This window comes from Nerophis lumbriciformis, linkage group LG08 (genome assembly GCF_033978685.3).
Source record: "Nerophis lumbriciformis linkage group LG08, RoL_Nlum_v2.1, whole genome shotgun sequence".
Classification (NCBI taxonomy): domain Eukaryota; kingdom Metazoa; phylum Chordata; class Actinopteri; order Syngnathiformes; family Syngnathidae; genus Nerophis; species Nerophis lumbriciformis.
This window is the reverse complement of record NC_084555.2, coordinates 29722233-29749794: the sequence shown is the minus strand read 5'-3', so window position 1 is coordinate 29749794 and position 27562 is coordinate 29722233. Positions and strand designations below refer to the sequence as shown.

Genomic DNA, 27562 nt, shown 5'->3' with positions numbered 1-27562 from the left:
ACCGTAGCTAAACATGCTAAACGCTTGCGGTCCTAGCTAACTCACAGACTGCAGCTAACTGGCTAATGCGCGGTACGCAGCGTGTCCTTACCGCGACAAAGTCTCTTTCGAAAAACGCCGGTTTTACTTCTGACACCAGTGTAATATTCCCAGGAACGTAGGCTCATAGACTTATTCGTTTGTCTCGTATTTATTGTAATAAGATGCAATGTAACCACACAACAGCTCCAATGTGCGTCTCCCCTCTTTCCCGGCAAAACTCGAACTAACACTTCCTGTCAACAACGTCACTTCCCTAACTTCCCCGGAAGTCCCGCCCCCCAGCCAAAGCCATTGGCTAACACCCCGTAGCCAGCCGCTACAATATATATATATATATATAGTTCCATACAAAATGTCACTTAGCAATAATATACGCGTTTCTTTTAAAAGCCGAATTTAAAAAAAAGGATGTAAAAATACAGTTGATGTATTGGTACTTGTTAAAAAGTTAACGTAAATCATCTGACTTTGACGATAACATCCAAATGCTAATATTCTAAATGGAGTACTCACTCCGGTTGATAATGTTCAGTCGCTTTGCTGAACGCTTGGGAGTGAGTGACACTTTAAAAGGCGCCACTGACCTGTTTTGTAACTACAAATTATTAACATATCCTCGTATTGCTTGACCCGTGATTAATGGATGTAACCTGTACCGTAGCAACGTACCGCGAATGTTAGCCCAAGCCTTAAGACGAGCTAAATACACTTGATGCTAGCAATGCTAGCTGTGTTGTTTTATCCGCAGTCTTAACAGTCACCCAAACGTCTTCGTTGAAGTCTTCTATGCCGGCTAATATGGCACACAGGAAAGAAGGTGAGTGGTCCTAAAGATTGAGTATGTACTGTACTACTAAGGCGTATCGTTTTGTGTATACTTTACATTGTAGCTAACTGGCGTAGCAAGCTAGCGAGCTAACTCGTATGTATGTAGCGGTAAACAAATTGACATGAAGTCTGAAATAAACAAAACCAGTACTCCAGTGCTATGTGGTACTTAAGATTAAAACCCCTCATCTTTTAACCCCACGTGTAAATCTACATGCGTTCTACTTCAGTGTATGACAACGTGTAATACTTCATGTATGTGTGTTCAGTTCAGTTTCAGTTTATTTCGAACATGCATACAATACAATGTAATGCATCACACAGTTCCATTCATTTCATTACAGTTGTGTTTTTCAACCTTTTTTGAGCCAAGGAGGCACACCACTAGCAGAAATCATTAAAGAATGAAAATCAGCAGCCGATATTGACAATAAAAAGTCGTGGTCGCAATTGTTGGATATGACTTTAAAGCATAACCAAGCATGCATCACTATAGCTCTTGTCTCAAAGTAAGTGTACTGTCACCACCTGTCACATCACACCCTGACTTATTTTGAGTTTTTTGCTGTTTTCCTGTGTGTAGTGTTTTAGTTCTTGTCTTACGCTCCTATTTTGGTGGCTTTTTCTCTTTATTTGGTATTTTCCTGTAGCAGTTTCATGTCTTCCTTTGAGCGACATTTCCCACATCTACTTTGTTTTAGCAATCAAGAATATTTCAGTTGTTTTTATCCTTCTTTGTGGGGACATTGTTGATTGTCATGTCATGTTTGGATGTACTTTGTGGACGCCGTCTTTGCTCCACAGTAAGTCTTTGCTGTCGTCCAGCATTCCTGTTTTTGTTTACTTTGCAGCCAGTTCAGTTTTAGTTTCGTTCTGCATAGCCTTCCCTAAGCTTCAATGCCTTTTCTTAGGGGCACTCACCTTTTGTTTATTTTTATTATTTTATTTTATTGATTTAAGCATTAGACACCTTTTTACCTGCACACTGCCTCCCGCTGTCTCCGACATCTACAAAGCATTTAGCTAGTGGCTGCCACCTACTGATATAGAAGAGTATTACACGGTTAGTCTGCCTAGCTCGAGACAGCACCGACACTCAACAACAACACATTTGCGGATTATAATTACTGGTTTGCAAACAAAATTTTTAACCCAAATAGATTAAATTAGATAATCTCCCACGGCACACCAGACTGTATCCCACACTAGTGTGCCGCGGCACAGTGGTTGAAAAACACTACATTACAGCATGTCCGAAAAGGAATAGGAAGAAGCAGAGTTTATTTAATCCTACCCCTTTTCATACCATAACCATTTTATCCAATTTCCTTGTTCTCTGTAACAGAACAGTGAACAGATAAATAATAAATAAATATTGTTCCATAGTAAACATACAAATATCAAATACACAATTAATCTTTGTCTCAATAAGAAAGAGGGGTGGAAGGGTTCAAGATGTTCATCATAATTATTGTACTTTGTGAACACTTGTAGTTTGAACAGTCTCTTAAACTGAATCATGTTGGTGCTTTGTTTGATTTCTTTGGTTAATCCGTTCCATAATTTAATTCCGCATACTGATATACTAAAAGTCTTAAGTGTTGTACGCGCACACAGATGGTTTTAAATAAGTTTTTCCACTAAGGTTATATTTCCCCTCTTTTGTTGAAAATAATCACTGTACATTCTTGGGTAGCAGGTTATAGTTTGCTTTGTACATAATTTTAGCTGTTTGCAAATGCACCAAATCGTTGAATTTCAATAATTGTGATTTAATAAATAAAGGGTTTGTATGTTCTCTATATCCAACATTATGTATTATTCTAATTGATCTTTTTTATAACACAGTTTTAGTGAATGAAGTGCACCTTTGTACACAATAACTCAGATATGGTAACACTAGCGAGCAGTAAAGAATATGAAGTGATTTTTGGTCTAGAACTTATGCAGCCAGCTTTATGCATTATTGATGTGTTTCTTAATACTTTATGTTGTATATTTTTTACATGAGATTTTCAATTCATTTTATAATCTATCATTACACCGAAAAATGTGTTTTCTTGTACCCTTTCAATTTTTACTTTGTTTGCTCCATATTAGTGTTCCAGTCAAAGGTACTCCAGAAGCTTTACCCTGCAGCCCCTAAATCGGACAAGGAACCCAGCTCAGCGTGCACAGTGGCAGCTGTAGCCCCAACAATATATACGAAAAGAAAAGCTTCTCACAGTCACGGTAAGATAACATGTATGGTTTACATGGCTTTTTGTCTTTTACCAGAATGCACCACCACCGTTCTGCATTATAGTGGCTCATGAAGCTTTATTTACTTGCCTTTTCAGGTAATATAGAAATGACACCAAGTGCGATCAAAACTAGGCGAATGTACACTGTCATACCACCTCCTGCAGACTACAATGCAGATCCTGAGAAAACTGTCACCCTGCTCCAGCATGAAATAATTATGGAAGCCTCATCGGGTAAGACCGTAATAATCCTTTACTTTCTATATAGCTTGGTTGCAATTACGTCACCTAGAGGCACATCTGAGCATTTCCGGATTTCAGGCAATGGTCGAGAGCCCCATTAGACTACTGTTTATTTACCTGAATCGGTGCAGATTTGGGCGTATTTTGAAAGGTTTAGTGGCAAATATATGAGCGATAATGAATTTTTTTTTTTAAATGGGATGGAGTGGATTTATACACTCTTAAGAAAAAAAAAAAGTTTTTGTATTATTTAGCGCCCCCCGCGACCTCAAAGGGAATAAGCGGTAGAAAATGGATGGATGGATGGATAAACCATTTATCATCACCAAGACATTACTGCTCGCTACAACCTCACTTAATTTGACACTTAAAGTATTAAGAGAATAATATATTGGAGGCACACCATGCCTTTACATCTGAGGTGTCCACAAATTAAGCATTCATCTGTGAAAGACAAAGTTGGATTTATGTGCATTGGTAAGTAACGTATTTGTGCCGTGCTGCTGTGATCGTGACGCTAATGAGAAAAAGGATACGTTTGTTTGCAGTTGATTTCCTGCTACAAATTAGTCTCATCTACAATTCATGTCTGCAGTTGTTTCTATGGTATGACGTTCACATTTTGTCTTATTATTTAGTTATAAATGTCTCTGCTGTTCAGCAATGTTTGCTAGCGATATCAAGATTCAGTGTATGCTGTCGAGCATACGAGAGATATATTTATCTGGTGTATTAATGGTATTAAGGATATTTTCTTGATGCTAACAAATATCACCAAAGACGCTATAATGTGGTCATCCGTGTGGAATAAAACACTTGGATTTCCTGCGCAACAACAACTATGCTTGTAGTTTCTGTTATGAAAATGGACAATGAAAATACAGTGGATTGGACCAACAATCACACAATATTTATTACCTGGACTTAACATGACATTAGTTTATTTGCACAACCAGGTCTTGTTAGTTATATATAGGCATAACAACCACAAAAGAACACAAACTAATGGAATCTCTTGTCCTTTTCTTACGTTTAATTCTGCTCTCAAACACTACTAATACAGCAGAGAATAAACTAAATTCCATCACAGAAAGTTTCTCAAACAAATCAATTGTTAAAAAAAAACATACTACAAAGTGATCACTGCAGACACAAGCATGGTCTGATAGTATTCCTGGAGATTATGAAACTTATATTTTTAAGAGCCATTTCCTTCGACGCACTTTCTTTTTTCCCTGACTTTATTATCTTTATGAACCACTTCCTTTGGGACTCTATGAACGCTATTTCCTATCTCTCTATTTGAATGATTGGAACAGAACAGCAATGCGGCATTTTCGGCTCAAACTCTACACTCACTCTCACTTGTTTTAGTGCTACGCTCAAGCTACTTGACCACCATGTCAATTAAGCAGCGATGAAGAAAAACGGATATGACATCATATGCAACCCAGCTATAGCTTGGATTTTAATGACGACACGTCATATATGCGTGATGGTCAAGCCCCAATGTTTGCGGTGTTTTCGGCTGTACAATCCATTCAAATTGCGAAAAGGATAAACGTTCCTCCAGAGGTAAAGAAGTCTGTACACAAATGCGTCAGACTACATTTGATAACAAGACATAGAGCAAATATGGTGATGATTCAGTAATTCTTAGTTTGTTAAATGGTTTTGCAGTCATGGGTGTCGAGATGTTGGATGCTAGTTTGTTTACATGGACGCAAGAGGCAAAGTTGAATCATGAAACGCAACCTTACCTGAGCAAACACGATGCATATTTATCTGGGAGAGTCTTGATACCAGTTTCTTTGACCCAGCCAAACAGTGGTAGGCCTCCATGCTTTTCCGAGTTTTCATCTGTTTTGTCGTGTAGAATGACGTTGGAGCACAAGATAGTTCAATATGTCTGGGAAATCCACCGACGGATAATCCTTGGTATCACTCGACAAATCTTTTTTTGATAAAGTATAGGGATCTATTCCATTGCATAGTTGCTCGTATCTGCGTTTTGCAGGAAGTTCTAGGCCGCTTGCGTACTCGTATAGTTTGCGCACTGCTTGCAGCACAACAGCCATCTTGACTTGGTTGACCACCACTTGTTTTCACTTCCGGGTCGAAGTCGCGTGTCGGAATACAAGCAATAGAGATGTTCCGTTAAACGTTTTTGGCCTACGATCCCGATCCGATTTTTTTGGTCTCAGATCCAATCTGATTTTAGATCCAGATCCAATACTTTGATAATAGATTATAGAACTGTTTTATAGCAAGTAACTAAAGTCAACAAAAAAACTAATTTTAATAAAGCTTATCTTATTAAATTTAGAATTTGCTTGTATTGTTGTACTGTAAATCAGATAATGTATGACATTTGTGGTATAGCATGCTGCATTCAATTTAAAAAGTAAAATGTGGCTCGTGCACAATAGTGATGTGCGAGTCATGAATTAATTGTTCAAAACATGCATGTTTTTTACTGAATCAGCACTCATTGGTTGTCGTCGCCATTTACTATGTAATATGTAATTAATTATGCCCCTTTTAGTCTGTTTTTATGAATGTATTAGTCCCAAAGAAAGAGCAACAAATATGTTTATTGCTTCAAAACAACTCTCCCTTTCATTTCCTGCTTGAGCTGAATCACTCGCTGTGTCAGTTCAGCATGTGCTGCTGCAGTGCTTGACGACCACTCACTGAATCAGATACCGAGTGAACGAACTGCAAGGTGAATGATGGGTACCACTGAATCATCGTTCGTCAATGAACGATGATTCAGTGGGACTCAGTGGGGGCGGCACCTTCGACGTCGTCGAGTCAGAAAGGAATAATTGAAAACTGAATTTTGTCTTTGTGAGCCTGTTGTTCTCTCTATTATAGTTTGATATCTTGTTTAATATTGCACTGTTAAATCATATTGTAATGTTGCACTATTGTTCGGTTAGTTTTTTTGCATTTTGTTTTTATTTTGTCCAGGTAATTCGCCTCTAAATGTTGTATGTGTCCACAACTGAGTGTGTATGATGTATCAACACATCTGGTGGATTATAGATGTTTTTATTGCAGTGTCCTGTAACACATAGTGCACATTGAAGGGTGGTGAGTCCACTTTGGTTTTGGGAATATCTCTTAAAAAGCTGTTAACAGTTGTGACCATTTCCTGCGGTATATGCCACCCTTTCACCAGCAAAAGGCGCTGTTGCACGTCACATAAAGATATAGACATTTATTTATCTCACAATGGCGATACAGTGATATCATTCAAATTGCATTACTATTATTAGTAGTTGTTTGAGGAGAACACAGGTAGAGAATGAGACATGAGTGGTTGTCAAAAACTACAACCCCGTCAACTGTTGCTACTGCGGAAAAAATAGCTGTGAATAAAGGCTGCAGTTCATCAAGACAATGTGGACTTATCTTTAAAGGAGAACCACACTTTTTTTAAACTTTTGGCTATGGTTCACAATCATGAGAGACAAGAACACACATGTAAAACATTTTTGGGAGGGGTTTAAAGATGATTAAAAAAAAAACGCTTTCATCCATCCATCCATTTTCTACCGCTTATTCCCTTTGGGGTTGCGGGGGGCGCTGGTTTCAAGATGCGGCTAATGGGAGCCACTGTTGTAGCCTTCAAAGCGCTCTAAAACAATTTCAAAACCCTCCAACGTTTTATATACACGCTGCATGTCTATATGTAATGTACTAACAGACACGTTCATAACAGAATTCCATATTTAAAATATTTACTGTATTTTGGTAATTTTAATAATAATGAGACTTCCTTTTTTGGTGCAATTATTTCCGTTTCCATAGCAGCGCGCATTCGACTTCCGGCATCTACTGTGTGTTCCTATTGCCGCATACAAACCCGTGAGTGTGTTGTAATCATGGCAGACTTGGTAGCAGACAACGAAGACGACTATTTTTGGACAAATGAGGATTCACAACATTATATTTTTGAAGCTGAATATTCAAACGGAGGATGAACTGCTGCTTATAGAATCGAACACGAAGAAGTTGGTGAAACGTTAGAGCAGACAGAAGCCCAGAGAGCGAGGTCGGTGCGATTTGGTCACGCTGCAAATCTGGAACTTTTGAGCCAAGCTATGCCGAATTATTGGAGTGCCCAAATCAACTGGAAACGTTCCCGGCCAGCTTGACCAAAACGGACAACTGTCCATCGAGTAAGTCACTATACTAATGTTCATAATACATGCAGCACATCACCGTACACTACAGTGCATACGCTGTTAACCTAGCTGTGTACAAACAAAACATGAAATGTGGGCTAATATTTTACAGATACTGTAATATGATTGTACATGTTTTTAATGTGTGTCATATTGCATTGTGTTGTAAATTACAAACTCAAACCAGTTTGATGCTGACATAGAAGCTAGCTTATCTCTTGCCGTAGTTAGCTTTTACGGCTAATACAGAAGCACGCTGATGTGTTACTACGCTAGAAAAAGAGTTCCTCCGTGTTCACGCTTACAATAACACATTTTAAAGTGATTTAGAGGTATAAATGATTGCTCCCATTAGCTGCATTGCGAGCCATCTAGAACGAGCCAATTTTTATGTTAGAAAGCGAAAAAAAACAAAAGCCTTTTGTGAAGTGAATTATACTTATACAACACTTTTCTCTAGTGACCCAAAGCGCTTTACATAGTAAAACCTATTATCTAAGTTACATTTAGACCAGTGTGGGTGGCACTGGAAGTATGGGGTAAAGTATCTCGCCCAAGGACACAAGGCTGTGACTAGGATGTCAAAAGAGGGAATCGAACCTGCAACCCTCAAGTTCTAGCAACCGACCCACCCACACCGGTTTGTCTTCTTGTCTCTCATAATGATTGTGAACGATAGGCAAAATTCCCAAAAAAGTGTATTTCCCCTCTGTTTCCACAATTGTTGAATCAGTACTGTTACCTCTAAAGTTGTGCAGGAAACATTAACTTTTGCAGGTGTTATTAAATGTGATTACTTGTTTGTTGTGCTAATGTGCGAGTCCCTACGTATGCACCTTGTGACGGTTGACATCAAGATTTGTGAAGTAGCCAATCATGTGCTGCGTTCTATACACACAATGCCCAATTTAAATCATTTTGGTCCTAAAATAAATCCATCCAAATTTGATAATCTAATGATTATGGTTATTATGTTTAATGTATATCCATTTAACAAATGATGCATCATGAAGCAGTTGGCAGGTTGGTGTTCTTGGCTAACATATTTGTGTGTATGTCCTATAATAATGTTTACCTATAAAAAGCTTCCTGTAACTTAGACGTTCTCCCTCATTTTGTAAATGAGGGAGAACGTCTAAGATACAGGAAGCTTTTGAGGGAAAATTAAAAACGACCCAAAAAATGTAGTAATAAGAAAAATAAAAGTATCGGTCCAATCACTTAAATATTGTTTATAACCCTTTACATTGAAGCTTTAGCAGTTAGCTTCTTTTGTGTGTGTGTGTGTGTGTGTGTGTGTGTGTGTGTGTGTGTGTGTGTGTGTGTGTGTGTGGCATGTTTAGCCATTCCTTTTCATCTAATCCTCCAGTGATAAAGGTACTCTGCTCTTCTGGACTGTAGTGCATGCTACTTTCCTCATTGTCTTTCGTAAAATCTTGCATTCTTCCGCCCTTCTTGATTACCTCCTGAGGAACTCTGATGAAGCGTTTATCCTTTTCGTGATTTGATTGGTTCGTACACCCGAAAACAACACAAGCATAGGTATAGAAATATTATTGTATCAAAATTATCTGCAAACGTGTATCTCAATCTGTGTGTGTGTAATCCAATTTGCGTGCATGCTACTGTATATCAATCCGTGTGTGTAAACAGAGCCGCGTACATGTGTTTTATATCAGTGTATGTGTGTTTTATGTTGTCTGTCTGTCCCTAATCAGAAAGAACACTCAATAGTTACTTACACGTGATTGTTGCGACACTTCTGCCGTGTACGATTTGAGCGAGCGCATCCAGATTCGTGAGCGGGTAATACAACGTGTTCGCGCGCATTCAGAATAGCACGCATGTAATGGGTTGTACTTGTATAGCGCTTTTCTACCTTCAAGGTACTCAAAGCGCTTTGACACTACTTCCACATTTACCCATCCACACACACATTCACACACTGATGGAGGGAGCTGCCATGCAAGGCGCATTACCAGCACCCATCGGGAGCAAGGGTGAAGTGTCTTGCTCAGGACACAACGGACATGGCGAGGTTGGTACTAGGTGGGGATTACAATCTGTGCTTGTGTATCAAGGATCTGTAAGAAGCAGGAACCCTCTATTGGCTCTTTTTTACATGTGACTTTTGCGACACGTCTGCCGTGGAAGAGTCGTCTGTCTGTACAGTCATCTGAACGTGTAAAAAGAGTTGTCTGTCTGTAACTCCCCTTTTCCTTTCCTTATACCCACCACTAGTTGGCGCCTTGCAATCACTGATCATGTTATTCTGCATTGAAGTCAACAACAATGGTATTCAATTTAACAATTTAACCCTTTGTCACACTACACGCCACAATTGACATTTTTCACGCTTATATTCCCTACTCAACACAGTTGTTTTCATAATAAACTTTGGTCTTCGCAGCTTGCTGTAGTTCGAGTAACTCTTGATTGATTGAAATAACCTATCCCAGCCCAAGCCATCAATCCACTGCGCCTACATTTGACCAACCTACGCAATTTAAGCCAATCAGAAACAACATAAGGCAGGTCTTGGCGTCTCTCTTTCACACACCTCAGCTCTGCGTTGTTTCTGATTGGTTTGAATTGCGTGTTGTCTTCCGTGGTTGGTTAAATGTAGGCACACCTCACAGTGCTGTATGGTGCGACAAATTTACTCGTAAATGGGTTTAAAAATAGACCATGCAACTTAAAAAACAAACAAAAGAAAACTGTTGCACTGGTGCGAAAAGGAATTTCAACCCTTTTTTTGCAATTTGCTCCTAAAATAAATCCAACCAAATTTGATAATCTAATGATTATGGTTATTATGTTTAATGCATATCCATTTAACAAATGATGCATCATGAAGCAGTTGGCAGGTTGGTGTTCTTTGCTAACATCTTTGTGTGTATGTCCTATAATAATGTTTACCTATAAAAACACCATTGTTAAAGGTCAATTATTTTAATGTTGCTGCTGAACTTTAAACATGTCCTCTTAAAACAGGGCACTTTATTTCATGTATTGTTCTTTTGGGTTTTTGTTAGCTGAATAATTAAGCATAGCTAAATGTTTATTAAAAAGAGTGGATATTATATTTGACTTTTTTTATATTATTTTAAAAGATTTTTCTTTTTTCTTATCTCCAAACACCTCAGAAGTTGGAATCGTATTAAACAAAACTTACTTTTCTTATTTGTTGGTACATGTTTGTGTGTATTTGGGATCTCTATCGATCCTGAAAATTGAAAATCAAGGCATGGTGGTGGAGATATTTAGTAACGTCAACGAATATTTTCATATATGTGTTAGTTAATGGGCCAAACTATATTGGGATATGAGTTTTGATCCATTTTTCCCAGCCCTACACTCGTGTTATCGACTTTGCTAGCACAGTTTAGGGATTTTCTTTGTGTTATATGTATGCACATGTGTATCTTGTTTGAGTGTTAACAATGAAATTTTAATATTTAAGACATTTAATATTGCTCCAAAAAAATCTGCACTACTAATTTTTTTCATTTCGTAGCACTGGTGCTACGTGTGAAAAAGCTAAGCGTACAGCACTGCCTCAGATACGCACATGATTGTATTACACGCACACACTTCTGAATGCGTGCGCACACGTTATATTACACGCTCACGAATCTGGATACACTCGCTCACATCTTACACAGCAGAAGTGTTTCAAAAGTCACGTGTAAAAAAAGACGGCCAACAGAGGGTTCTTGTTTCTCAGAGATCATATATACTCATGCACAGATTGTATTACACACACACCTATCTTGATGCTCTCGCTCAAATCTTACATGGCAGAATTGTCGCAAAAGTCTCGTGTAAGTAGACAGCCTATTGAGTGTTCCATCTGATTAGGAACAGACAGACAGACAGACAACTTAAAACACACCTACGCGGATCTAAAATACATGTACGCGGATTTGATATCATTCACTGGTATTGATATAAAGACACACAGACTGGTACACATGCACGTGAATTGAATTACACGCGCACAGATTGATACACACAATAGCAAATAATTTTGCGACAATAATACTTTCATAAGGCATTTTTCTTCAAAAAAGGCTAAATGGTGCCTAGTAACCATTGAGAACAGACGCTGGCTCGACCACCATGCATATTTAATGAGCCAGATGTGACGTCATGTCAATCCAAGCACTACCCGATAATGACAATGTGAAAAAGTTGTTTTAAAAATATTTGCAAATTTATAAAAATAAAAAAAATCACATGTACTTCAGTATTCACAGCATTTGCTCAATACTTTATAATGCACCTTTGGCAGCAATTATAGTTTCACTTCTTTTTGAATACAATACCACAAGCTTGGCACACCTATCTTTGGGCAGTTTCGCCCATTCCTCTTTGCAGCACCTCTCAAGCTCCATTAGGTTGGATGGTTAGCGCTGAAACACATCCCCACAGCATGATGCTGCCACCACCATGCTTCACTGTAGGGAATGTATTGGCCTGGTGATGAGCGGTGTCTGGTTTCCTCCAAACAAAAATGTATAGTTTTTTTTCCCTCAATGTGTGTCATCTTGTGGTGCCATCTTTTCATGAATGGCCAGAATGGTCAAATTTTAATTAGTGTTGGCTCATTTCACATTTCTATATTCATCATCTTCCTTAATGCTGATCCCCACTTGACATTATTTGTTTGATCTCAACTGGTGAAGATTAGCTGGCTTCGGTGCTGTTTGTACACTAAACACTGTATTGGCTCCTTAGCTTTGAGGACTAAATTGGCAAACTAGTGTTTCTTAATTTTTTAAAACACAGGCCTTCCCATCTAAACAAAAGACGCATCTTTTCCAAAACTGGACTTTTATTCATCATGAATACTGCTTAAGATAATGGTGTTCCTCCATCACAAAGTGTACAATTACTGTGACCAATGGAGACACTGTGCTCCCATAACTCAGATGATCAACCGCCTGCAAAAGAAATTAACTTTTGGATTTAAAAACATTCAAATTCAGTGTCTTTTTGTTGGCAGGTCTGTTTGAAAATGTTTTGTTCTTGTATAAATGTACCCTTAAAATACATGTATTTGCAAAGACATTAGTTTTAGTAAACAATAAAATTAACCGACCTTGACAATCAAAACGTCTTTATCTTTATGAAGGTAACATTTTTGGAGCAGTCCTGTATTGAATGCCATTAGCTTGTTTAGGCATACCTATTGTTGTGGCAAGAGAGTGTGAATTCTATCAGTAAAATGAAGCATTCATAATGAAGCATAGGTTACAGCACTAATCTGCAGAGTGAGTGTTTATTATCCCTACTTCTTACTAAGGATGTGCAGATCGATCGGCCACCAATCAGTATTTTCCGATTTTTGTGAAAAAGTATGTGATTGCCATTGCCAAATAATACCTTTGAATGCTAATCACACTTTTTGCCCCCCAGCTGACAGCGGCTAACGTGAAAATAAGAGTCTCGAGCAGTGCTTCTCAATAATATTTTGTCATGCCCCTCCCCACCCAAAATTAAAATACAATTAAGAACTTGATATGCATTTATTTATTCATCTATATGCTGTACTAACCACTCTGATTTGCTGGCACCAGCACCTACATGCCACCTAGCTAAAGACTTGTGTATTGTTTTCTCACACGCTCCCCAACACCTTATCATGCCCGTCCCACTAGTAAAGTAGTACTTGTCTAATGATTATAAAACTTTAAAAACATCTGTATTTTATGTACGGAAGCATGTTTTAGTGCAACGGAGGCTAGCCAGTATGACTTTGCTATGTGTACCTTGGTAAACCTCACTTCCTGACACCTTCACAGTATGTTCTGGCTACTGGGTTAGCAGCTCATGCTTTTGGCCTAGTGGCTAGCACACTGACTTACCTTTCATTCGGGTGACATGGGTTCAAGCCCCGCTCGGAGTGGTGGCAGTATGGGAAGATCAAAATACAACGCTAAGCCACTACATTAGCACAACCGATAGGGGGTGCCACACATGCCACAAAAGAATAACCCTCCCCCGACCACAGAACCCATGATAAAGCCATAATGTTAACTTCACACAGGAACATCTTTGGAACAAAAAAATGTTAATTCATCTTTGTGGTTGCTGCATTCTTTAGGAGATGGGAATGTGTAAATACAAATACTTGAATGTACAAACCCTGTTTCCATATGAGTTGGGAAATTGTGTTAGATGTAAATGTAAACGGAATACAATGATTTGCAAATCCTTTTCAACCCATATTCAATTGAATGCACTACAAAGACAAGATATTTGATGTTCAAACTCATAAACTTTTTTTTTTTTGCAAATAATAATTAACTTAGAATTTCATGGCTGCAACATGTGCCAAAGTAGTTGGGAAAAGGCATGTTCACCACTGTGTTACATGGCCTTTCCTTTTAACAACACTCAGTAAACGTTTGGGAACTGAGGAGACACATTTTTGAAGCTTCTCGGGTGGAATTCTTTCCCATTCTTGCTTGATGTACAGCTTAAGTTGTTCAACAGTCCGGGGGTCTCCTTTGTGGTATTTTAAGCTTCATAATGCGCCACACATTTTCAATGGGAGACAGGTCTGGACTACAGCCAGGCCAGTCTAGTACCCGCACTCTTTTACTATGAAGCCACGTTGATGTAACACGTGGCTTGGCATTGTCTTGCTGAAATACGCAGGGGCGTCCATGGTAACGTTGCTTGGATGGCAACATATGTTGCTCCAAAACCTGTATGTACCTTTCAGCATTAATGGCGCCTTCACAGATGTGTAAGTTACCCATGTCTTGGGCACTAATACACCCCCATACCATCACAGATGCTGGCTTTTCAACTTTGCGCCTATATCAGTCCGGATGGTTGTTTTCCTCTTTGGTCCGGAGGACACGACGTCCACAGTTTCCAAAAACAATTTGAAATGTGGACTCGTCAGACCACAGAACACTTTTCCATTTTGTATCAGTCCATCTTAGATGAGCTCAGGCCCAGCGAAGCCGACGGCGTTTCTGGGTGTTGTTGATAAACGGTTTTCGCCTTGCATAGGAGAGTTTTAACTTGCACTTACAGATGTAGCGACCAACTGTAGTTACTGACAGTGGGTTTCTGAAGTGTTCCTGAGCCCATGTGGTGATATCCTTTACACACTGATGTCGCTTGTTGATGCAGTACAGCCTGAGGGATTGAAGGTCACGGGCTTAGCTGCTTACGTGCAGTGATTTCTCCAGATTCTCTGAACCCTTTGATGATATTACGGACCGTAGATGGTGAAATCCCTAAATTCCTTGCCATAGCTGGTTGAGAAAGGTTTTTCTTAAACTGTTCAACAATTTGCTCACGCATTTGTTGACAAAGTGGTGACCCTCACCCCAGTCCTTGTTTGTGAATGACTGAGCATTTCATGGAATCTACTTTTATGCCCAATCATGGCACCCACCTGTTCCCAATTTGCCTGTTCACCTGTGGGATGTTCCAAATAAGTGTTTGATGAGCATTCCTCAACTTTATCAGTATTTATTGCCACCTTTCACAACTTCTTTGTCACGTGTTGCTGGCATCAAATTCTAAAGTTAATGATTATTTGCAAAAAAAAAAGTTTATCAGTTTGAACATCAAATATGTTGTCTTTGTAGCATATTCAACTGAATATGGGTTGAAAATGATTTGCAAATCATTGTTTTCCGTTTATATTTACATCTAGCACAATTTCCCAACTCATATGGAAACGGGGTTTGTAACACCACACCTGATATACTTTTAATAACTCAAGTAAAGGGTTCATTTTCGTTTTTCATTTATTTATTTATTTCAGGCAATGACATAAAGAAGTACAAGTTGACAACACATAATAATATAAATTAATATAGTGCATGATTGTCCAGTTTTGCCTGAAAGGGAGTGGGAAGAAAATACTTTATTTAATCCCACCCCCAGTTCTCCATTCAGTGATTATTCACATGAGTTTCACTCTTACTTTGTTAAAGGATTATAATACAGATGTTGTATCATAGTGGCATTACCACAGGTAACAATAATTATTACACTGTAACAATAATTTGTATCAACAATGTAGGAATAATGAATATACCAACAATGGTAATAGACAACATAGCAATAATGGTAATAGACAACATAGCAATAATGGTAAGGAAACATTGAGCACATGTTAAACACTTTGAGACAAGAGTATAGCAGCAGGTCAAATTAAAGACCTTCATCTCTATATTTGAACCAGACCCCATGTTTGTATAATAGTTTAAATCGATTAATAGTTTGGCATTGCTTGTGTTGTAAGTCCAGTTTGTTCCATAGTTTTACTCTGCATACAGACACACAAAAACGTTTACGAGTGGTTTGAGCTCTCGGCAATAAGAAATATCCAAAGCCTCTCAAGTTATGAGCCTGCACTCGTCTTATAAAAAACGTTGTAGATTAGGCGGCAATAATTTGTTAAATGCTTTATATAAGATTATTAATGTATTATATTTAACAAGGTCATTCAATTTGAGCAACTTTGATTGCATAAACAGATTATGAGTATGTTCTAAATAACCAACGTTGTGAATGATTCGCACTGCTCTTTTCTGTATTATGATTAGAGGATGAATTGTGTTTTGGTAAGTATTCCCCCATACTTCAACACAGCATGTAAGGTATGGGAGTACCAAGGTGCAGTATAGAGTACGGAGTGCATTTTCATTGAGGTATAGTTTTGAACATTTTGTTTTTGTTAATGTTTACAAACTCAAATAATAATTTCCTGGACACTGGAGGACTTTGAGAGCAAAAAACAGATGATTTTAATAAGTAATAGATCATAGTTTTTGATTTTGGTTAGTTATTGTGTACTATTTGTTTTGCTCAAATAATTGTATGTAATAAAAGAAAATAAGGAACTGGTTTAAATATTGTGTTGATATTGTTAAACTGTTAGTAGCACTCATCGTAACCACATTGAAAAGAGTACAGTTAATACATGTATCATCAGAATTAGCAGCATAAGACCCTAATCGGAACATCCCTATATGCAATATTATGTGATTTTATTTAAATGTGTAACATTCTCATAGTCACTTTTTGACTTTTTCTTAATCTACTCCCTATGTAAAGTCTCTTATTTGATGTATATTTTTAATCAACCACAATTTGGCATATAAATCAAAACAAAAGTACACTCTGCAAATATGAATAATAACGTTGTTTTTTTCATGTTACCTACAGAACATGACGTACAGGAGTTCAGTGAAAAACCGGACCAAGATGTAGAAGCAGATGAACAGAAAAAAAGAAGGAAAAGAAGAAAAAAGAGATGTAATCCCAAAGGAGACTTGTGCAAAGATGGAGTGGCTCCAATCAAAGACTCTCGCATTGGTCAGAATGATATGCCAGCTGATGAGGAAGCAATGCTCATTAGCCGGAACAAGAAGAGGAAACTGAAGAAGAAGCGGCACAAAGAGAAGCTGCTCTCAATGGGCTTGATGCCTCGGGCGTCTGCTCTGGAGTTCACTTACCAAAAACAAAAGGAGGATGGGAGAGGATGTGAGGATAGTTGCTGAGGTAGCAGATTTTTCGGAGATTACATTAGAAATCTATAAATTAGATTGTAAGTGTAGAGCTTTGAACATTGTTGTATTATTCTACGATCCTCTGGTCTGATGTTGCTTTGCACAGGTGTGAATTTGATTGTATTTGTTGTATAACACACCTTTTGGAAACCTAGAGATTAGGCCTGGGCGATATATCAATTTTATCGATATATTCAAGTTTTTTGTTACAGACGATTTAAATTTTATATATTTTTTTTCCCTCTTGCTCCGGCATACTTGCCTCTCAGCAGCTTCAGTAGCTTGCGCCGTCCCCTTACTTCCTTATTGGCTCACATAGCAAAACATGGGGAATGCTAACGAGAGCGAGACGTTTGTTTTGAAGAAAAGAAATGTGTTGTCAGTAGTTTGGTTTTGCGACAACAGGCGTGGAACAAATGACTGCACGGTGCGAAGTTTGTTTCAAAAAGGCATCCGCACAACAAACTTATTCCAGCATCTGAAACCGAAGCCCCCAGACCAGTGCGAGAAAATACAGTTCTTTACGAGGCAAACAAGACGCAACACTCAAACTACAAGCTGAAAATCACCTTACTATGGTGGAATCATTTACACAAGGTATGTATGATGATGCAATGTATGATGAGAAAGAAGCATAATGCCTAGCGCAATCACTCAAGCAGTTGCCCTGCACACCACCAACTATGTGAATGAAAAAGGCTGTGTTTACTTTATCTACTTATTGAAACAAATTATAATCCTCAATGTTTTACTTCATTATTTATTTGGATACAATGTATAACACTACTTTTTTATTTACAGAAGTATGTTATCCAAGACAGAAGTTTTCACTTTATTGATCTCAATGTTGGAGATTGTTTATTTGAGTGCAATGTGCAATGCTAAAAATTTTTTAACAAAAATATTCTATTAAAGCAGAAGTATCGCTTCCCAAGGGAAGCTCTTAATTTAATTATTTGAAAATTATTCCATAAAAAGTACAATTTATATCTGGTCTAAAAAGAATGTTATACAAATCAGAACTTTGCAAATAGTAAGATGCAGTGTTTCAAAATACAAGTTTTTGATCCAATAAAATAAAAAACTTGTTTTGAATTATCTCTGTCATTTGTATTCAATGGTTTCTTTAAAAAGTAGGGGAAAAATCAGGGATTTTATTTTGACGCCATATGCCCAGGCCTACTAGAGATATAAAATATCTATAGCAGCTTCACACTATTCAGTTATTTTATTCAACACAAGGAGAGCGACAGACTAGAAAATGAAATGCAGGACCTTGGCAGGTTAGTGATTGTTTAGATCAGGGGTGTCCAAACCACAGCCTGCAGGCCAAATGCAGCGCGCTGGCATTTTCAGTTTGGCCCGCGAGAGGACAGCACAAGTTCAAAAGCAACATAAACAACCTCCGTATGGGGGATGTTCTCATATTTAAATATCCAGGGTCTGATGGGTGGCAAATTATCACCATTTTGTGGTCAATATAAGAAACTCAGGTTGGTGACCATGATGTGTACTTTCTTGATATTATAAGCACAGCAATTACTTATATGACCCAATCCAAACAACCTTTTCTCGTCATGGTGTCGAAAAAAAATTCAATGACACATGGTCACACATGACACAACTTGCTCACTGAACTTTGTGGATATTATTTAAAAAAAACGTCCCATCATAAAAATGTTTAGAAATTACAACCATTGCAAGACACAGTGGGAAACATTCTCTCCACACTTACCGTATTTCCTTGAATTAGCGCCGGGGCGGTAATTAATTTAAAACATCTTCTCACTCCGGCGCTTACCAAAGGCATGCGGTAAATGTAAGCATGCGCTAATTATTTTAAAAACTCTTCTCACTCTGGCGCTTACCAAAGGCATGCGGTAAATTTAGGCCTGCGCTTATAAATTTGAGTTTGATGTAAGGATACCATCATGAAAAGCACATTTAATAAAAAAAACTTTAGTATGGTCTTACCTTTACTTATAATTGAAGTCCATGCGCAGCTCCTTCTGAACAAAAGCATTGATAACTTGTTTATAGAAGTCTTCCTTATCTTTCTTCAGTTTTAAAAGTCTCCCCGTCTCGATGGAGATCTTCCTTTAATTATTACCTCCCGCTTCGATTGAAAGTCCAGTTTAGAAAACTGTTTTATTTTAGATATGTAATCCTCCATGTTAAAAGTGCAAGTGAGAGGAAAAAATAAACGATCGCTGCTAACTGTTGCTGCTTGTTGTCACTTCTTCTGCAGCCGAGTAGTCGCAAGAAGGATCACTAGCGCCCTCTACCACCAGGAGGCGGGAGTCATTTAATGACTCATATTTGACACACGCAGCTACGGTATATTAATGAAACATAGCTGCTTCCTGTTCTTTTTAGCATATTCAATAGCTTGGACCTTAAATCCTACTGAATAGCTCTTTATCTTCTTCCCTTTATGCGATTTTAAATTATTGAAATCAGCCTCCTCCATTTTGAAAATGATGACAGTTGAAGTGTCACTCGTGACGTGACGAGTTGACCCGGCGGAAATTCTAGGCATCCATCCATCCATTTTCTACCGCTTATTCCCTTTGGGGTCGCGGGGGGCGCTGGAGCCTATCTCAGCTACAATCGGGCGGAAGGCGGAGTACACCCTGGACAAGTCGCCACCTCATCGCAGGGCCAACACAGATAGACAGACAACATTCACACTCACATTCACACACTAGGGCCAATTTAGTGTTGCCAATCAACTTATCCCCAGGTGCATGTCTTTGGAAGTGGGAGGAAGCCGGAGTACCCGGAGGGATATGCTAATTATTTTGAGAAACGAGTTTGACCCGGCGGTAATTCTAGACATGCACTAATAAAAATAATATCTTGCGAAACGAGTTTGACCCGGCTGTAATTCTGACCCGGCGGTAATGCTAAGCATGCGCTAATTCATTTGCGAAACGAGTTTGACCTGGCGGTAATTCTAGGCAGGTGCATACTATATACCCGGCGGCAATTCAAGGAAATACGGTATCCATGTTTGACTTTTAGCTGCTTGATATTTCTGATTGATTATGAAATTTTAAAGAGGTTGTCACATACTCTTAATATTCAATTGTAATTATTATTGATTATATATCCATTATGTTGTTATAATATGTAAACACACATATGTATGTTACTTTGAATGCAGTCGGCTTTTGGCCCCCGGGCCACATTTTTTTTAGCCCAATGCGGCCCCGCAGTCAAAAAGTTTGGACACCCCTGGTTTAGATCATCATTTGACGTTCAAGTTGAAGTAATGTATTTCACCAAAAAGCTCTCTGAATAATTCCATTCTTAGACAAAAATACACATGCAAAACAATTGTTTGTTTTATAAATTGTGTATCCTGTTATGTATCACAGGCAAGTGGGAGCATTTCCCATCTGAAACCCACTGGTCTGGTCGCCTGTCATTCCTAAGGGACGTTTAAATCACCCACTCACATTCACACAGATGCACACTTCACATTATATGTATACTTTTGATTACAAGCAAAATACACGAAGAGAAAATGGTTCTATCATGACCTTTGGTTTATTGGAAAAGAAATGTAACTTCTATAATTTAAGAAAAAGATAATTGTATTTGCGGGAAACTGTTTAGTTTGTGGTTTTTCCAACACAAAGAAGGGACGAGCACATCTTGTCAAATATAGTTAATCTCTGCAATTCACTGTATACGTCCCAAAAAATGTGCTACTTTTTGGTAAAGATAACTGTCACCCCAAATGCAGCTGGGATAGGTTCCAGCACCCCCGCGACCCCGAGAGGGACAAGCGGTAGAAGAAAATGGATGGATGTGTGAGGCATAGTTACCTGGCGTGTGCTATGCATTTCGCTTGTTAGCTTCCTTCATCACGGGCGAACAATGGCAATCAGAAGCGAGACGGAGAGGGTTTTTGGAGCTGAATCTAATTTGATAAGTACGACAGTCGTTTTCATTTAAACATTCGATCTGAAATTGATCGATCGATCTGTAAACCAGAGGAGAACGTCAACCCACACTGTTGGGGAGGGAGGAGGAGCAAGCCAGCACCCCGTACAGCATAATCCAGTGTCAAAAATAGACAATTTAGTCATCTCAATAACTTGTGTTTATTCACTATTTGCTGGTGGTTTTAGGATGTAACTCTTCTGATTAGCAGGAATCTACTGTGTACAAATATTGTGGGTGGAGCTATGAACCAGGGTACAATTTTCGAGCAGCAAAACTAAAAACATTTACTCTATTAGGTCAGGTATGGGGAGGAACTACAGAGGGCTGTATGTTATGTCTGAGTTCACTGACATTTGCTCAGTCTCTGTTATAGTTCATTTCAAATGTATCTGATTGGATTGAAGTCCAAGCTCTTAAATTATTCCACATCAAACTCATCCAACCATGCTTGTACAGACTTTTGCTTTCAGAAACCGAAAATTACCTTTTTTTTGTTATAAGCACAGGATTTTACAAAATGTGTTCCAATGGTCAAGAATTAGGATTTTGAAATTATGCTGACGAATTGATGATGTGTATGTAAGTATTTGTGTAAAGCCTATAGGGGTGTTGAATGTCCTTCTCTTGTTTATATACTGACATTGATGGGCTAGTTCCAGCAGGTTCAGACATGCCTTTGTCAGCCTCTGCTTGCCTCTCATGCTAAACACCCTGTCTTGACGTGCCCTCATCATCCTTTACCTGCACATACAGGCCCTTAATTTGTAAATCCATGCGCTTGAACTTGTTCGCACATCTTAAGCATGTTTAAGCCTGTTAACCTTGCCTTAACTTTTGCCTCAGCCAAGGCACCCCAAGCCTGCAAGCACGTTTTCTCCGTTATCGTGCGGCATAATGGGATCAGCAGGGACATGTGGGGAGTTTGTTTGTTTGTGCATGTGTAACAGAAGGAGGGCATGTATTAGACACCATTCATTATATTCAACTGTCAAAAGACACAAAGTGATGCATGTCTCAGGTCATCACTGTGGCCAAGATGACGTCATGTGGAATTCACGCTGATGCCAAGCCTGCTGTAGTTCTTCCTTTCCGTCCCTATGTGCACCTGCTCCACAACAGCCTGAAAGCTTAACAAACACGCCCGTGCTTTTCACGGTGTATGAGTCATTATTTTCACTCTTTGATAATGCAGCTCTAAGACGCAGGGTATGAATCAAAGCCAGCCAAAGGTTCCGAATGATTTTTTTTTTTTTAGAATGTGAAGATTCATTCTCTTGACCTATCTTTTTTTTTCCTCAGAAAAATTATTTTCAGGGAACGCATTGGCCTTATTACATATATGGAAGTTTAACAAAGAATTTTCTAAAACTGTGCACTGCAGCTTAGTTTGTTCCAATAATCCATGTGCCTGCAGAGAAATGCTCTGATAGCAAGTACAAATCAGCTTTCCTTCCAGAATATTTTTCTACACCATGGAGTTCCTCTGATGGTTTACTTTACTGCGGTCCAGTATCACTATGTCCTTTTTGTGCTCCACTAAATTGGACCGTTGCAGACAGTTGTGCACATATGTGGCCGTGCAGAGACATAACGCCGCCTGCATGTTTTGATTTGTAATGTTCATGTACCACACTTTTGTTTTCTTTCTGTTTCTAGAGGAAACCACTGTGGTTGCAACATTGTTCCAATACTGGATAACAGACATTCTTCCCATGAAGAGAGGCAATGAAAGTGAACTTTATACAACACATCCTTACAACAACACACATTCCGTAAGTATAACTTTAATGTATTTTATTCGTTTGTATCACACAACACTAAAATAGAAAATGCTGCTCCCCCCAGTCGGTATCGATCTGTTGTTTACCTCGGTGTTGTTTTTGAGTATTGTTCAAATGAAAATTGGGAACACTTGTCCATCTTATCTAACCCCTAATTACCAGCAAACCAAATGTCAACACTGCAGGAAGTCATTATCGACATTTAAAACTAGCCGGCTAACCTAACAGCTTGCAAAACATCCCAACTAACATGCAAACTGTCTGCAAATCACTGCAAGCCGCAATTCTGTGTTGTATTATATTACATTTCACTATTTAGCCTCACAAATGACCCTTGTTGATGCTGAAGAGGGTTGTTGACACTTGTGGCAGTTATCTAACTGTCTATACTCAATATAGCAGCACAGCATGTTGGTTGCATGATGGACTTGGAGCACCATTGCCTCCTGTGGAGCCTGAAGCTCATGTATTCTATTCTGGTGCATTTACCCAAAGCTTGTTGCCAGGAGAGAAGTTCATGAAAAGGACAACGAATTATCATGGCTGGGAAGTGCTATTGTGTCGGGATGAGTTAGAGTTGTCTTTTCAGAACTGGGTCCAAACAACTAGTTAGAGCAGTTGTATTAGGGTTTACTTTGGCAGAATTATTAATTCGGCTCAGGTATTGGTGCTTATTAGGTTGTTGAAGTACATACTGTAATTTTGTAGCCATTACATAGGTAATTTCTTCTTTGATAATAAGTACAGATCATTTTCACAAGGTGGTCATCCATTTCTTAACATGTATCACAGGAGCATATATTGTACATTACTCTGACTTACTGCTCTGTGTTTACTTCTTTGTCCTACTGTGCCAAGTTCTGTAATCCCCTTAGAAACGCCAACTGCTTGCAGACTGTTATGTAAGGAGACATTATCAGTGTTGACAAGTCTTTCTCGAACCAAATACCTAAGCACAGGCTGAAGTGACCACACGCACTTGGGAAGACTCTCTGTCACCGGGTTTTCCCTCCTGGTAGTCCAGGAAGGGCAGCTTCAGAGACTCAAGCATTTGCTCGAACCTCCACAACATTGGGAAAATGTTTTTTAGACTCCCAAGACTCACTCCAGGCTACATCAGATTACTGCAGGTGAGTTATATTTTTTTCCCCCGTTGCATTTATAATTAATGTATAATAGACATTTCTAAAAGGCTTTATGTTCCTTTCATAAAGTCAACACAAAAGCAAAGCCTAGGTAGTTTATTTGATGTGCTAATGAGTTGAAGTCCTCTGGGTTTATTGTAATTTAAGATCATTTTAACAAAAAGTAAAGCACCCCCTTCACATACACTAAATTTAAATTTCAGGTTGCATAGTGTATACTGGTCCTTAGAGGAGTAGTTCTACAAGACTGATGTAATGACTGCTTTCTAGGTAGTGGTTTTATAGGCAGATGTATGGGCTTATCCTGAGGCTAAATATACATCAACAAAGTATACACTAAGCTCAGCCATTTGACTGGTGTTGTATCTTAACTGTGTCAACTATACAAATTCAACAAAATGCACATTTATTACACTTTACACAGTAAGTTATTCCATGCTACTACATATTCTGTTATTACAGGATGCATTTTGTTGGAGCTCACGTCATGTAATTACTTTTTGGTGACAAACAATGAAGAAATGTAATCCTGTGACAGCCCATTAAGTTCAAAATGGCAATGAGAATTGGATGAGTGAGCTGCGGGAATGGCTTTTTAACTGCCTGTGACACAGCTCTGTTGGAAAAATATGAGGTATCTATTATTTTCACCGCTTTATTGTTGTGAAAGGTCTGCACAGGAAATTGGCCATGTCACCAAATAAACATGTTTTTTGTTTGACAAAAAAGATGTGGTAAAGGGGGAGTAGTAGATGGGTCTGAATCTCATGGGCATTTCGGTGCACTGAGTTGGGCTGAGGCTTTAAATTCTATAAGACACGCTGGGCTCACTGAACCAGATAATTGTTGTGAATGTACTAAAGAGTCTGAATGTTTAAAAAAAAAAGTACTTTCAGAGTTCTTTAGCACTAAACTAACATTGTATAATAAAGGCCAACATTCCCTGGAATGATTTGTCTTCTTTCTGTTTCAGACCCAAGCCTACCATAATGTGTATGTGGTGCGTCCACCGGAAAAGACCATGCCTGGCCTGGCTATGCTCTTAGGAGCCGTGGGGATCGGGATGTGCGGTTACAGCTCCAGGCAGTTGGCTCTCTACCACCGACCTTCCAGCCGTGTGCTGCAGTGGGTTGGATCACACACTGACGCCACAATGGCGGGCACTGCTGCCTACAGGACCCCCTTCCAGGATGCTACCCGCAGGGCTGGAGCTTGCCAGGAGATCACCCCTCCCTCATTTGTTGGCCAGAAGTTTGTTTGAGGCAAGATTGGTCGGCCACAGGTTTATTCTCAGTAACCACACTTGTGCGTGTTGAAGATTGTAGCTATGCTGGCCCATTGTGTAAATGAGGCCCATGTGCTCTCTAATGACATGTAAGTGTGGGGACCTGGATGAGTCAATCTGTGTGTTGACAGGAAAGTGGATATGATACTAGTTTTGTAGCTTCAGCAATATGGTGGAAATAATGTGTTACAATCTCTGACGATAGTGTTATTTACTGCCATTGTTGTGTAAGCACTCTCATTGCTCAATATAGCTTGATTATGTTTACCGTAGAGGCAGTTTGTCATTTGTATGATGCAAAAAGGGACAAATGCTTGGCAGGGGTCATTTGTGTGGAGATGGTTTGCAAAACTCTCAGTAGCCTCACCTCCCCAAGAAGACCGGAAGTATTAAAGCTGCCCATTCCATGCTGAATACCTCTGGGCTGTCAATTAAGGATAATGTGGAGGTTGTAGGTTGGCTTTGTAACCCAATTAGTAACCTATTGTTGGTATCTAGATCTGGATGGTGATGAGGAACAGCAGGATGTGGCAGCATCCATTAGTTTTTTCTGGATTACATGATAGTGACATGCAATGATTCTTAAACCTGCATTCCCTTATAGAGATTAACCCAGGTGGCAAACCACAAAACCATTAATCTGGTTTAAAGCGTATCTCTTAAGAGAGAGAGAGTCCCTGTGCATCCAAACATTGTACCTTTCTCCCTGCAATGTCCACCATTTGTTTCACTGCCATGGGGGGATTTCAATGTTGCATTGATGTTTCCGTTTTGTGATCACACCAAAAAAATGTAGCAGTTCATAAAACGGGGCGTGAACTGTGGCGAGGCATTGAGCGTGGTTGAGGAAGCGTGCTGTGCCTTAGGGAGAGCACAGGGTCTGTCGAATTGATTTGAGAGGATGAGTTTTTCATGGGCAGGACCACAGGCTGTAGGGATCATTGTTACAGACATTCTTGTCTGACCAAACTAACCAGTAACTAGTCGTGATAGTTGGGGGACAATATCAGGCGTCCTGAAGTCAAAACCAAGTAAGGCACAAGACCATAATCCAATCAGCATTGGATGTTGAAAAACTGGAAAGAGACTACCTGTAATAAGTTTATAACAGTTAGTCTCCAAGCAACAGGTTCAGCTGTGAGGAAACAGAGGATGCATCTATGTCCTTACATTCAAGTCTGACAGTTTTTTATTGAATGGTCACAGAACCTCCTTCATGTTGAGCCAGTGCTCTTCCATAGGAGTGTAGTCAACATGGGATGGGTTGCAAGTTACGTAATGCACCTGGGTGATTGACTCTGCCAGATTTGTTTGTTGGCTCTGAATTAACCTATTGATCTCAACCTTTACAGTCAGAGAGAGGGAGACCTTGGGCGACGCCTTTATGCAGCAAACTGTTTCACACCCATGCTCCTCTGTTTATGAGAATTACTGTTAAGTGCACAGAAAAAATGAATATCTAGACATTTTAGAAAATGATCTTATCTATTGCTACTATGTATGACTTGACACAAAGTTGACTTCAGCTGTACCCATTACATAATAAAGACAATTGTGATGTCAGTATATGTGAAATAAATTTAAAAATCCAGCAAACTTCCTGTTCTGCTGTTGCCTGTGGGTCAATTTTTTACCATCAAGGTCTGCTTTATTTTTAATTCTGTAAATTCCGAATTCCGCCGTTACTATTGTGTACGGATTCACGCAAAATCAATCACTACCAGTTTGAGAAACCTGGGTTGCACGTGATGTTACATTTGGTTGCAGACACAGCACCGGCTCAAGCGCTAGACGAGCAAAAAAGGGTATCAATATAATGTAATTTTCCATGCCAACTAAGCTCCACCTTTTAAGCAAGCTCGTTGCTAATTTACAATGAATAAGCCTTGTACATGCTACTGATTAGCATTAGCGCAATTTTAACCTCTCCAAATTTGGCAATCAAAAATACAACTAAGATTCACATTGCAATTAAACAACTGGTTTAATTGCAAGTAAAATACTTGCAGTCAAACACTGAAGAAAATACAACACTGGCACATTAAACTTAATGGCAATAAACTTGTTCAATACTTAAGACAGACATGAATGTATAGGTAGCCTACTTGCAAATCAGACAATATATAATTTCACAGCAGAATTATCATTAAGAGCTTGGTGTCAATGAAAACTATTAAATTAACATCTATTATCACATGAATACACACAAAACGTAAGTATTGGAAATGAATACCATTTAGTATCAATATCAACTTACAGGTGCCGGAAATTGTGTTCTAATGGTGTGGCATGTTAACAAT

The 27562-nt window shown here is 38.9% G+C and overlaps 1 protein-coding gene across 1 annotated transcript; it reads left to right on the top strand.

Moving 5' to 3' along the window:
- The first annotated feature begins 329 nt into the window (after positions 1-329).
- On the top strand, positions 330-26863 carry erich1 (glutamate rich 1). Its single transcript, XM_072913736.1, is given in 8 exon segments — positions 330-859; positions 2971-3102; positions 3210-3347; positions 16754-17060; positions 17062-17182; positions 17595-17694; positions 22708-22823; positions 24951-26863. Coding segments are annotated over 8 exon segments (1233 nt in total). The 5' UTR covers positions 330-828; the 3' UTR covers positions 25239-26863.
- The last annotated feature ends 699 nt before the right edge of the window (positions 26864-27562 follow it).